This window comes from Mytilus trossulus, chromosome 6, assembly GCF_036588685.1.
Source record: "Mytilus trossulus isolate FHL-02 chromosome 6, PNRI_Mtr1.1.1.hap1, whole genome shotgun sequence".
Classification (NCBI taxonomy): Eukaryota; Metazoa; Mollusca; class Bivalvia; order Mytilida; family Mytilidae; genus Mytilus; species Mytilus trossulus.
Genome location: NC_086378.1, coordinates 80,555,061 through 80,569,953, shown reverse-complemented (window position 1 = coordinate 80,569,953; position 14,893 = coordinate 80,555,061). Strand labels below are relative to the sequence as shown.

Here is a 14,893-nt window from a genome sequence, read left to right as displayed (position 1 = left end):
TCATGCAAGATGCATGAGGCACTGAGAGCTGAGATATAACATTCAGAAACACCACTCAAAAAGTAGCTTAATTGTCCAGTGGATGCCCTGCAGAAGACCATCAGAATTGTTGAGGAGACTGGTACTCAAGTGTACATGGGAATAAGAAGAATAAATCCACAGTACTTATTCTGGACATTATTCTGTATTCTGTTGACCCTATAGAAACCCTCATATATATCATTTGATAGCAACTTCTTTTAAACTGTATACACAACCTATTGAATTATTCAGAACATTATGGATCTACATCTTTTCTACATTTTGATCAAATTAGTTTTGATATTCGTAGTACCCCTAAATAAATAACAAGAATATGTCCTTAGGACACCATGTTACACTTGCAGCAGCACATTTTTTTGGGTGAACCATGAAATCCTGGTTAAAACCCTAATTTACTCTATATATTCTTAACAGTTCCACTTATGAACATGTATAACAAGTTTCAATAAGATCGTCAACTCACATACTGTACAGCATTCTTCTTGTACTAATTTTAAAAATTTACCATACTACCAGGTAAAGACATCTACTTTTTGTGTTAATATCCAAATCAAACTGCTTACTCTGAAATATGTGTCACCTTTGTAATTTTAAAGCACATTTGGCATGTGGTCAGTCTGGTTTAACAAACATTTGGCATGTGGTCAGTCTGGTTTAACAAACATTTGGCATGTGGTCAGTCTGGTTTAACAAATGACAAGGGAAATGACATAGGCCTTCAATCTACACATACTTTAGTATGGTATATTTAAACAGTCATCTCAAAGCAAGTAAAGTCAAACTTTTTTTCATGTTTAACCAGATGCTCCGCAGGGCGCGGCTTTATACGACCGCACAGGTTGAACCCTGAACGGTTGGGGCAAGTATGGACACAACATTCAAGCTGGATTCAGCTCTAAACTTGGATTGTTATTAAATAGTTGACACAGCATAGGTTTCTGACACAGAATGAATGTGGTCTAATGAACTTAATTTTTTGGTTTTGCCTTTGAGCAATTCACTATGCTGTTGAATATTAATCCTCTCAAAAAAAAAATTTCACATCCCCTATCCTTTATTCCAAAACTGATCTCAATTCCAATTTCTAATGGAGTTTGTAACAATAATTACTCATTTAAATACATCATAAAATATTAAAATGTAAAAAAGTGCTTGTTATCACTGAATGGTAAAGATTGTTTTAATTTATCAGTTGGTAGTAAAAGTGAATATACATTGTATATTGTATAAAACAATGATTTTAAGTTGATTCAACTACCTATTCTGGACAAAGAAAGATAACTCCAATTGAAAATAAATTTCTTGCTATTGCACAATATTGTGCAATTAGATATTTCTTTCTATTGCCCAATACTGTGCAATTGAAAATACTTGCTATTGCACAATACTGTACAATTGAAGATTTCTTGCTATTGTGCAATACTGTGCAATTGAAAATTTCTTGCTATTGCACAATACTTAATATAATAATTTTAGATCCTGATTTTGACCAACTTGTAAACGGGACCAAAAATATAAAATCTACATACACAGTTAGATTCAGCATATCAAAGAACCCCAATTTTTCAATTTTTGATGAAATCAAACAAAGTTTAATTTTGGACCCTAAACTGTAAAGACCAAAACTCCCAAAATCAATACCAACCTTCCTTTTATGGTCATAAACCTGGTGTTTAAATTTCATAGATTTCTATTTACTTATACTAAAGTAATGGTGCAAAAACCAAGAAAAATGCTTATTTGGACCCCTTTTTGGCCCCTAATTCCTAAACTGTTTGAACCAAAACTCCCGAAATCAATCCCAACCTTCCTTTTGTGGTCATAAACCTTGTGTCAAAATATCATAGATTTCTATTCACTTAAACTAAAGTTACTGTGCGAAAAACAAGAGAATGCTTATTTGGGCCCTTTTTGGCCCCTAATTCCTAAAATGATTGGACCAAAACTTTTAAAATCAATCCCAACCTTCCTTTTGTAGTCATAAACCTTGTGTTAAAATTTCATAGATTTCTATTCTCTTTTACTAAAGTTAGAGTGCGAAAACTAAAAGTATTCGGACGACGACGATGACAACGACGCCAACGTGATAGCAATATACGCGGAAAAATTGTTCAAATTTTGCGGTTGTATAAAAAGAAGAAATATGGTGTATAAATTAAGGGCACATTAATCCTACAAGCACAAAACAAAATTAGAAAGAAAGAAACAGCTCTTTTTTTGTTCTTCTTTTCAAAGTCACTGCAAGTTCATGACAGCCCCTTGCATAGTCAGTTTTATATAAATTTAACATGAAATATAGCGAAAAATATGTTACATACAAAATAGCTTAATTAGAAAATAACAGCTGATCTTATCCATAGGATGGTTAAGGAAACTGTCTGACCTTGACCCTAGATAGCAAACGACCTTGACATCAGTTATCAAATACCAATATCATGTCGAAGAAACAAAGAAATACAGACTTTCGGCTAGTAAACAAATAAGTAAATGCATTGTAAACAAAGAAATACAGGCTTTATATTTTATTAAAAAGAGACAGATATAAATAACAAATCTTATAACAATATAATAACAAAAATACTGCATTTAAATATATTAAGATGCGATATTGACTTGTAAGCAAAACAAAAACTAGCTAATATTTTGTTTATTAAGTTTAATACCTTTTGTCATGTGCTATAAAAACAAAAAATCGATCACAAAACAGCAGGTGATATTTGATCATGACTTTTCTTTATAAAGCAAGACATTTACTTTGATTATTTAAATAGATAGAAAGACGGAGTTATCTCCCTTTATTTGAATAAATCTTGCTTTTTACATTTAAGATTGGTAATTAAAAAATTTCGGTAATGTTTTTTTGTAAAAAAAACGTTGAATACTTTTATTATACTTTTACTCCTCTTTAGTTACAAAAAGACTTCTAGAAATGCTATTAGGGGTAGTGACTTTGCAAACACAAACATTTCAAATAATGCCTAGCAATTGAGATTGGTTTAATATATATGATGAATAAAAATACTATCTACTTATTTTCAAAATTTAATTGTGGATTTTCCTTCAATTATGTCATAAATTTAATGAACAGCTTTCTCTGTATTGTTAAGTTGACCATTTTATTATTCAACACTAACCTATGTTTGACCATCTTGCAAAAGTGTAGTCAAGGGGAAAAAAATGATAAATGTTAGTTAAACTTGATAACTTCAGGTCTATCTTTTAGAGGCTGTAAAAACTATAATACAGAATTGTCCAAAGAGTATGAGAGCGGAGCAAATGATATAAAACTACACTTGTGATGAATAATGCCTCATGATTATCGTAAAATATGCAAATTACTTTCCAAACTGCATCAAATCAAACAAAGAATTTTATTTAGGTAGTCCTCTTCTAACATTTTTACCCTATGCTTAAAATAATAGTGCATGTTTACTTGGGAATGTTAACTTTTCTTAAGGAACTAAACATATTATCAAAATATTATTTTCTCAATCACTTTTCCATTGACTTCAAAATTAAACATACAAAGGTCAAAAATGATCTTTTTATTCATGTCAAAAATGATCTTTTTATCCACGTCAAATTGACATATACCGAAATCATCCTTTTTACTGGTCTTTTAGTTTGTTTCCATTGTCCTGATAAAAATGCTGATATGGTATATTTTCGTTCATGCCACTGATTGACTGGTAATGAATTTCTTCTCATATTTCTTATTCTAGAAACATCTATTTCCTGCATTTAATATAGTATTTAATAATTAATATAAATAGAATATTTTTTTAAATGCTTTAAAATTCTAGTGGTATCTCAAAAAGCTAGCAAACATCCTTATATCTATATATCTATAATCTACTAAATTGGATTTCATTATTAAATGTAATGATTAATTTCTGAAGCAAACATCCTTGAAGGTTCTAAATTGACCACAAAATTTACAGTTATTTTTCTCATGGCAAAAAAATCCGTTATTTTTCTGCTAGTCCATCCTGCCACTGTCCTTCTCCAAATAAGCAAAGCCCTTTTCTGGTAAATTTTGTTCAAAATTGTTGACTTAATGTGTATTTCTTATGTTAAAATCCAATTATAAGTCTATCATATCTTATAGTAAATATTTTATACAAAAATCATGAATTTCACAAGTGTGAAAGTTGCCATTGTTTCTACTAGATATTTCAGATAATTCATAAAAAACTATAAAAGTAATGCCATTTTCTGTTTCTACTAACATGACGGTACCCAAATTGCATCTATTTTGACAGTTTTTTCAACGACGTTTTTTGTAAGATCAAGACATTTTGTGTGCTTATTTTGTAGCCGTATCCTTCTTTATTATATAGGTACACCAATTTGATTTTCAATCCATATGGAATCGTAGAAAAATTAGTCTAAACTTACCTCCAAACCATCAACGATTCTGTTATGAGGAGTACCCAAATTGCATCCATGCTTAAATTGGCATCGTCAAAAGTCTAATAACATAGCTTTTGTTTATTTTTTTCAAATATTTTGAACCATTGGATATTTGTCCATGCTTACTCTTCTTTTTTTAAGAAATTGATACTTGAACCAAGTTGTATTTGCTAATTTTAAAAAGATAATGTTTTTATGGCGTTGCATCGCAGTGTTTGTGTACATTTTGCTTTTTCAGTAAGCACTTCATCTTTTGATAAATACTGTGAACATTTCCGCTGCTATTTTTGCAATTTGGGTACTTGTTGCAATTTGGGTACCGTTACGTTAGAATGATTTAAAGTGTTATATGCTAAGAATTAAAAGCAGCAATATAAGTCCCTATTTCTTTAATATATGAGGATAAATCAAAGAATTGTTTTCTGACCTACATCCATCTGATATCCTGTTTCCCAAATATTTCTTCCAGGTACCCTGAACATGTTGTCTGACCATCACCCCCCTGAATTTACTTTTTCAAATTGTCCATGTCAGGCTGTCAGCTACTCAGTAAACACAGTGAAACTAACATCCACCATGTATCCCTTTTTAAATGCTGCTGTAACTTTCTGTTAGATAACATCTCATTTCTCTAAAGTAAATCTCTATCAATAGTCGATAGACCTGTCATTGCACATCTTGCAAAACATATGATATTAGAGTTAATAAACTCGTTGATCAGCTCAGAAAATTAGAAACAATGGAAACTGATAATGAATTTCATAGTGATATGTAAATAGAATTTATAACAATTCCTAAATACAATGATATTCAATAATTTTCATTATTCTTTGGTTGAAAAATCATATTTGATCAAATCATTCAATATTCCTCACCTTCCAAAAAAAAAAAAGGCCAAACAATTTACAAAAAGTATACAATAAAAAGTGTTAAATTCATATTTTGTGGAGTTAAATTGTGCAATCTACCCTATAACACTGCATTGTGAGCAAAATTAATAGTTTAATCTATATAAACAAATATCAAAGACAGTATCATTCATAATTTCAATACCGATTTTCCTTCATATTTTTTTGCAATCAGATTAATTAGAAAACATGTGTTTGCCAGTGGTCAATGATTTCCAATAATAATAATAAATAGTACTTAAGAACAGTCAAATCCTTTACAGATTTGGAAAAATTTCAGACATATTTCGAAATTACCTTTCAAAAAATAATTTAACTTTTTTTCACCATTTTTAAAATCAATTCAGACATTTCATATTTGTCTTAAATCATATTAATATAAAACATTCAAATAATAGAATAGAAAACATGATTCACCAAAAACCTAAATTAACCAATTGTATATCAATTGAAAAGCTAAATTTCAATGGGAGCTGTTTCAAAAAGATATCTGACTCGTCTAAAACCCTACTTGTTGATTTGTAGCTAGGTATCTTAAGTAAAGTCAAATAAAAGAAAGCTCTTTCATCTTAGCAATATTTCAGGAAAGGTGTTAATGACTTGTTGCAAAAAAAATAGTTTTATAAAACACTAATGTGTCTTGTTTTAATTTGTGTAACATTCAATAAAAAGTTTTTGGATCCAATAGATTATTCTTGTTTCTATTCAAAATATGAAAAAATATCCAAAAAGGAAAGACAGTTTTAATTTTTCATAGTAACATACAAATACAATTCAATATAACTCATTAAGAAAGCAGTCTATTTTATAACAAACAGCAATGCTTTAAAACATCATGATTATTTTCTAGAATGAAAGTAACTTTTCACCACAAGAATATGTCATATGACATATATATTTGATTCAGATATACAATTTACAGAGATATAAATAGCAATGAAATTTTGTACAATACACTCAATATATATAACTAAACATGATTGTGGAAAAAACTGGAATTATAGTTACATCTACATTAGTTTTATGGTCAAAGTATGTATCTTTATCACAGATAGTTTATTCTTATACATATTACATTATTTCAACCTTAAAAAAGAACAACTATATCTACTTAATTTTTTCTTATGTCTTAGCACTTTGAATGTAAGTTTTTAACACCTACCTATAAAGTTGCTAAACTGAATCTTTATCTAGGTTGTTTTTAGTAATTTATCATAAATTTCAAAACTTGAAATCTAACAAACAATTCCAAAGTTAAGGTAGCATGAATTAAAATGGAGGCCTCACATGCTACTTCATGAAACTGGTATGCATAAAAGCTAATGCAAGGTATATACAAAAAATCCAAATGGATTGGTCTATCATATAAGATAACTTATTATTAGGTGTTTATTATATAACTGTTGGAAAGTCAAAATTTAACTATGCATGAATTCCTCCGCTATATGTAGAAAAAAATATTAGGAACCTGGTTTTTATTAGGGAGCATTTACAATACCAAAAAGTAGAAATCATAAATCAGTCAATATTTGGACAGTAAATTTGGAATTTAAATGTTACTTATTCTCTTTACAAAACTGCTAAAATTTGTATTCCAAAATAACAAATTTCTTTCAAACAATTTAAATGCTACACAAGACACAAGACCTAAATTTTTATTTTTACTGATTGTATAATTTGCTGTGAATAATGTAGACAGCCAACAAAAAAACCACCTGGTAAAAATCACTTTTGGAAATTATATTTTTTTTAATTACCATAAGACATTATTTTTTAAACAAAAATTAAATTCAAACATGCATTACAATAATCAAATAAAAAAGAAAAGAAATCACAGTCTGTTGCTTCAATGCAAAACTTTAAAACTATACACTACAGTTAGACCAGTACATTATACTGTTGAATTTTATTTTAAAAATAACAAATGTTTTTGAATATCTTCCCAACAACCAAAATTCAAACTTGATTTAAAACAAAAACTGTACAAGAATGAAATTCTAATATAGAAAATAACATCAGCACATAATGATGATATTGACAACTTTCAATCAGTTACTTATAAACCTATCCAGTTTCTAAGTCAAACATGGCAATATTCTTGAATTACCATGTTTTTGGACTTTGGTAACCATTGTTTTGGTGTATCCTTTTTAAAATATTACCCAGATTTGAAACAGTAAATTATAGAATTATCTCCCCTTATATGATTTTCATCAATATTTTCTTCAGAATTAGTATTTCAATACTTTATCAAAATTTCTCTTATTCAGCTGATTTGCTTTTTAATTACATTAGTTAAATCATTTACAATAGAGGAAGACTAAATAACAGCATTATACTGATGTTATTAGCAATGTTTTAACAATAGATAGTTTTTAAAATTCAATAAACAATCTGGTTTAAAAACTTTTAGGGAAAGAAAATGTTTAGAAAAAAGAAATGATATCTCACTCCTAACCTTTGCTCTAGCGATCTTAAATGACAATGTCAATCAATTCAAACAAAGTGCAAGTTTTCAACAGACCTAACATCTTTTATGATTCATGCAGGATTTCTCATGAGAGGTTTTGACCTGCCACTAGAAGCATATAAAATGAACTTAAAATAAACCAGATGCTCTGCAGGGCGCAGCTTTATACGACCGCAGAGGTTGAACCCTGAATGGTTGGGGCAAGTATGGACACATCATTCAAGCTGGATACAGCTCTAAATTTGGATTGTGATTAAATAGCGTAGGTTTCTGACACAGAATGAATGTGGTGTAATGAACTTAAAATTTTTGTTTTGCCTTAGAGCAACTCACTTTGCTGTTGAATATTAATCCTCTCAAAATTTTTTTTGTAGAAATTTCTTTTTATTTATGAAATTTCAAATGAGAAAAATTGAACCCCCCCCCCCCACATTTTTTTCTTCACATCCCCCTATCCTTTATTCCAAAACTGATCTTAGTTCAAAATTTTAATGGAGTTTGCAACAATAATTACTCATTTAAATACATCATAAAATATTAAAGTGTAAAAATGTGCTTGTTATCACTAAATGGTAAAGATTAGATCCTGATTTAGACCAACTTGAAAACTGGGCCCATAATCAAAAATCTTAGTACATGTTTGGATTCAGCATATCAAAGAACCCCAAGATTTCAATTTTTGTTAAAATCAAACTAAGTTTAATTTTGGACCCTTTGGACTTTAATGTAGACCAATTTGAAAACCGGACCAAAAATTAAGAATCTACATACACAGTTAGATTTGGCATATCAAAGAACCCCATTTATTAAATTTTTGATGAAATCAAACAAAGTTTGATTTTAGACCCTAATTTGGACCAACTTGAAAACTGGGCCAATAACCAAAAATCTTAGTACATTTTTAGATTCAGCATATCAAAGAACCCCAAGGATTCAATTTTTGTCAAAATCAAACAAAGTTTAATTTTGGACCCTTTGGACCTTAATGTAGACCAATTTGAAAACGAGACCAAAAATTAAGAATCTACATACACAGTTAGATTCGGCATATCAAAGAACCCCAATTATTCAATTTTTGATGAAATCAAACAAAGTTTAATTTTGGACCCTTTGGGCCCCTTATTCCTAAACTGTTAGGACCAAAATTCACAAAATCAATACCAACCTTCCTTTAATGGTCATAAACCTTGTGTTAAATTTCATAGATTTCTATTTACTAAAGTTATGGTGCGAAAACCAAAAAAAAAATGCTTATTTGGACCCCTTTTTGGCCCCTAATTCCTAAACTATAAGGACCAAAACTCCCAAAATCAATACCAATCTTCCTTTTGTGGTCATACACCTTCTGATTAAATTTCATATATTTCCATTCACTTATACTAAAGTTATGGTGCAAAAAAGTTGATTCAACTACTATTCTATACAAAGAAAGATAACTCCAATTGATTTCTAATTACTTAAAAACCAAGACAAATGCTTATTTGGACACCTTTTTGGCCCCTAATTCCTAAACTGTTAGAACCAAAACTCCCAAAATCAATCCCAACCTTCCTTTTGTGGTTATAAATCTTGTGTCAAAATTTTATAGATTTCTATTTACTTAAACTAAAGTTACTGTGCGAAAAAAAGGAATATGCTTATTTGGGCCCTTTTTGACCCCTAATTCCTAAAAAGTTGGGATAAAAACTCCCAAAATCAATCCCAACCTTCCTTTTGTGGTCATAAACCTTGTGTTTAAGTTTCATAGATTTCTATTAATTTTTACTAAAGTTAGAGTACGAAAACTTAAAGTATTCGGACGACGACGACGACGCCAACCTGATAGCAATATACAACGAAAATTTTTCAAATTTTGCGGTCGTATAAAAATGCATTCAAAAAAGTTAAAAATACAATTAAACACATATACACTTATTCAAAAGCATAGAATATTAGATTAAAACAAACTTATGACATGTATAAAATATGCATTTGGAGATTTGGAGAGTTGGCAGGTATGCAAGTTTAATGACTTATGATTAATGGAAACGTGAAGTTAAATTATTCATAGGTCACCAACATATTTATGGCCATTACATTTCTATAGTGTATAGTTTTAAAACAATGTTCCAAAGGCTAACTTAACAAATATTTAAAGCTATAGCTGCACTGTACATGATCACAGTTATGTGTCCTTGTTTGTTGGGTCTTCGGCACTATCTGATGCTGTCCTTGACCTGCTAATTTCTGAAAGCACTCTTTCATGTATCTGTGTTCTACACATTGGGCAGGTTTCCAATTGTAATGAACATTTGAAGCAGAATCCTCTACAAAAAAAAACAAATATAGTAAAACAGCACAAACCATTTAATTCATAGCCATTTTTCATGAAAATCATAAATCAATTTTATTCAGATTATGACAGAAAGTATTTTTCAAATATTGATGTATTTGTTGATTTCAAACAGCTACATGCAGGCAACTAAATATTGGAATTAAAATTGTGTGAAAGCAATTTGTTTTCAAGACTAACTATTTAAAAAAAAAAAGCTGTGGCAATTTAGAAATACACTTGAGATCAGTCTAGCCAGGGGAGATAACTACACTGATTTCTGAATTTACATTGATTGATTATTGTTTGATTAATTTCCAGTGGTTACTATTTCATGCATATGCAGAACAAATGAATCTAGTGCTGTTTTATTGTACATACCCATGTTGACAGGGAACCAGCTTGTGTGAAGCTTTTTCAGCAAAGCAGATTGTACAAGAATCTTCATTGACTTGAAAGTTCTTTATCAAGTTCAAACGCATATGTCTGAAAAGAGAAAGGGAAGTAAAGATATATATGTATTAGATAATGATTACAAAAAAAGAAAAAAACATTCTCCACTAATTACTCAATGTTTTAACTTGCATTTAGTCAATAGAACTCAAAAAAAATTTTTCTAGTCCTTCTTTAGTTCTTATTCTATATTTATGACATGTTTTCTTGTTGGAAGCAGGTAATAGTTTTGTAAAAGACTTTTTTCACAGAAACATGTGTTAACTCTCTGATATATTAATTCTGAAGCATATTTTTTAATGACAATTATAAGAGCATTCTTCTTGTGTGGTTGCTGAAGATCTGATAAGTTTTGCTTTATACTGGAAAAGAAATTTACTTGGGTAGATGCACACAAGACAAAATCTAATAAAAAAATGTTGGATGACTTTGTACTTGCGAAGGAAGCAATCAAATTTAATTTGTAACATCAAATTTTTTATGTTGAAACCGGAAAAAATACAATTTTGTTTGTTTATTTCTTTCAATTTTGACAAACTCAAAATTATTTATTTCAATTCAAAGTGTTGGGTTTTTTTTAAGTGACAGTCAACATGGCAATAACATTATTGTTATGCCATACGATTATGTCTTACTTGATATGATAAAGCATTTGCATTTCCTCCAACATACATTAACAGTATTTTATTGTATATAGTGGATAGTACTCTCATTGGCAATCATTTTCTATATTTAGTTTCCAACTTTTAACCCTAGTCATCGATGGGGAGGACATTTTTGTTCAAGTACTTGTATTTACATATCTCAAAACTTTTAAATTCCCATGACAATCTCATGCTAATCATGTTTAACCAGATGCTCCGCAGGGCGCAGCTTTATACGACCGCAGAGGTTGAACCCTGAACGGTTGGGGCAAGTATGGACACAACATTCAAGCTGGATTCCGCTCTAAATTTGGATTGTGATTAAATAGTTGACACAGCATAGGTTTCTGACACAGAATGAATGTATTCAAATGAACTTCAAATTTTTGTTTTCTCTTAGAGCAATTCACTATGCTGTTGAATATTAATCCTCTCAAAAAAATGTTTGAAGAAATTTTCTTTTTATTTATGAAATTTCAAATGAGAAAAATTGAACCCAATTTTTTAATCACATCCCCCTTTCCCTTATTCCAAAACTAATTTCAATTAAAATATTCTAATGGAGTTTGCAACAATTACTACTCATTTAAATGCATCATAAAATATTAAGATGTAAAAAAAACTGCTTGTTATTACTGAATGGTAAAGATTATTTAAATTTATCAGTTGGTAGTAAGAAGTGATTATACATTGTATATTGTATATAACAAAGATTTAAGTTGATTCTGGACAAAGAAAGATAACTCCAATTAAAAAAAAATCTTGCAGATATTTCTTGCTTACTATACTGGACAAAGAAAGATAACTCTTAATTAAAAAAAAATTTGCTATTTCACAATATTGTGAAATTAGATATTTCTTGCCATTGCACAATACTGTGCAATTGAAAAGACTTGCTATTGCACAATACTTAATATAATAATTTTAGATCCTGATTTGGACCAACTTGAAAACTGGGCCCATAATCAAAAATCTAAGTACATGTTTAGATTCAGCATATCAAAGAGGCCCAAGAATTTAATTTTTGTTAAAATCAAACTTAGTTTAATTTTGGACCCTTTGCACTTTAATTTAGACCAATTTTAAAACTGGACCAAAAATTAAGAATCTACATACACAGTTAGATTTGGCATATCAAAGAACCCCATTTATTCAATTTTTGATGAAATCAAATAATGTTTAATTTTGGACCTCGATTTGGGCCAACTTGAAAACTGGGCCAAAAATCAAAAATCTAAGTACATTTTTAGATTCAGCATATCAAAGAACCCTAAGGTTTCAATTTTGGTTAAAATCAAACTAAGTTTAATTTTGGACCCTTTGGACCTTAATGTAGACCAATTTGAAAAAGGGACCAAAAATTAAGAATCTACATACACAGTTAGATTCGGCATATTAAAGAACCCCAATTATTCAATTTTGATGAAATCAAACAAAGTTTAATTTTGGACCCTTTGGGCCCCTTTTTCCCTAACTGTTGGGACCAAAACTCCAAAAATCAATACCAACCTTCCTTTTATAGTCATAAACCTTGTGTTTAAATTTCATAGATTTCTATTTACTTATACTAACGCTATGGTGCGAAAACCAAGGAAAATGCTTATTTGGGTCCCTTTTTGGCCCCTAATTCCTAAACTGTTGGGACCGAAACTCCCAAAATCAATACCAACCTTCCTTTTGTGGTCATAAACATTGTGTTTAAATTTCATTGATTTCTATTTACTTTAACTAAAGTTATAGTGCGAAAACCAAGAAAATGCTTATTTGGGCCCTTTTTGGCCCCTAATTCCTAAAATATTGAGACCAAAACTCCCAAAATCAATACCAGCCTTCCTTTTATGGTCATAAACCTTGTGTTAAAATTTCATAGATTTCTATTCACTTTTACTAAAGTTAGAGTGCGAAAACTAAAAGTATTCGGACGACGACGACGACGACGACGACGACGACGACGACGACGCCAACGTGATAGCAATATACGACGAAAATTTTTTCAAAATTTGCGGTCGTATAAAAACTGGAACAATAAAAGTGGATTTTTTATAAATTGTCAACAATTGCTTTGACAAAACCATACCTGGGTAAAATTTTCTTTTCTTCATCTGTCATGGTTCCATAATCATTAAATGTTTTGAATAACGTTCCTTTAGGAGGATACTTAAATGGCTTGGCACCAAAATTAAATTCACATTGTTGGTAAGACATAAAACTAGCAGCAGCAAAATATCCACCACTGCAACAAACAATCATAATATAATGTAGATTTTTACTATGCTGTATGGGCTTTACTCATTGTTGAAGGCGATACAGTGACCTATAGTTTCTGTGTCATTTTGGTCTCTTGTGGAGAGTTGTCTCATTGGCAATCATGTATCTTCTTTTTTAAGTTTCTGTCCTGTTTTTTTTTTCTTAATTGGTGCAGCAGAATTGTATAGATTATTTCTTATAGATATAAAAATTAGTCCATATTTTTTGGTTGACTGACTTCAAGGTAGCAAGATGTTTAACTCATTTAAAAGATATTCAGGATCTGCTTACCCTTCCGTAGAACCTGAGTTCGGGTGGCACATCTTTAGTTTTTTTATGTAGTATTTTGTAGGTTGTTGTTTTTTTGTCATTTTTTCTTTTCATTTTGTCATTCTTTTTTCAGTCTCTCCTCCATTTAAGAGTTTTGATTCTCCATTTGGTTTTCAGCCTCTTTTTCAAATTTAACTTGGATGATAAGTTTTTATATGGTCAGCATACACCTCCCTTTCTCAACTAAAAAAAAGTCAATCTTACCTTGAATACTGGAAAAGGTCATCATAACTCGGTAAACATTCACCATTCAAAGAAAATGTCAGGTATTTCTCATCAATATTTAACAAAAGTCCTAATGTGTCTCCTGAAAAAAATGTAACACAATATAACTTTTTTAAAACACCATGACCAAATTTATTTGTAGTTTTAACACAATCCCTTTTCTGAGACCCTGATTAAAACCATCATTGGCCTTTGAGGTGATATCTTAAAAAACAAGAATGTCGAACTTGCATGATAACTTTCATCAAACGTCCAAAGCCTTATAGCTGTAAGTAGGCAAGAAATATGTCATCTCCCCATAACAGATATTTATAAGTTATCTGTAACTTTGCCATATAAAACTAATTACATGCACTTTTTTTTTTAGATTTGAATATATGTTTATATATGACAAGTAACAGTGTTGTAAATTCATTTTTTCTATTTATATGAAAAGAAAAGAAGCAAAAAAATACAGAAGAAAATATAATTAGAGTTAAATGTTTATGTACCACTGTGTGACACTTGAGAATCCAAATAGTTTTATAAAAAAAGGAAGAGGTTGAAAATATCCTGTAATTACATGCACTAAATATCTTAAATATTCAGATATCAATGAAACAGTTAACGCATCTCACCTTATGTTCTATTTTTAGCTTTGGCAGCCATGTTGGTTGATTGACAGGAATATAAACACAAAATTATACTGTATACTTTAAAGAAATTTCAATTTATGTTTGATTGAAATTGGTCAAGTTTGGTATCAGAGGAAACTAAATAATTTACAAAAGAATGTGTTAATTGGACACTGATTCCCTCACTTGCAAGAATCAATATACTATTTCCAACCTATTGACTTTTTGTTTTTTCT

General features: G+C 29.9%; 1 protein-coding gene across 1 annotated transcript in view; it reads right to left on the bottom strand.

Moving 5' to 3' along the window:
* Positions 1 to 8,274: 8,274 nt before the first annotated feature.
* LOC134723042 (RING finger and SPRY domain-containing protein 1-like) overlaps positions 8,275 to 14,893 on the bottom strand; it is a 46,117-nt gene continuing 39,498 nt past the window's right edge. Inside the window, exons 12-15 of the mRNA XM_063586676.1 lie at positions 14,023 to 14,125; positions 13,319 to 13,474; positions 10,526 to 10,630; positions 8,275 to 10,139 (exon numbers count right to left, since the gene is read on the bottom strand). Of these exons, the coding sequence (XP_063442746.1) occupies positions 9,998 to 10,139; positions 10,526 to 10,630; positions 13,319 to 13,474; positions 14,023 to 14,125 (506 nt within the window). The 3' untranslated portion in view covers positions 8,275 to 9,997. The remainder of the gene's footprint in view (positions 10,140 to 10,525; positions 10,631 to 13,318; positions 13,475 to 14,022; positions 14,126 to 14,893) is intronic.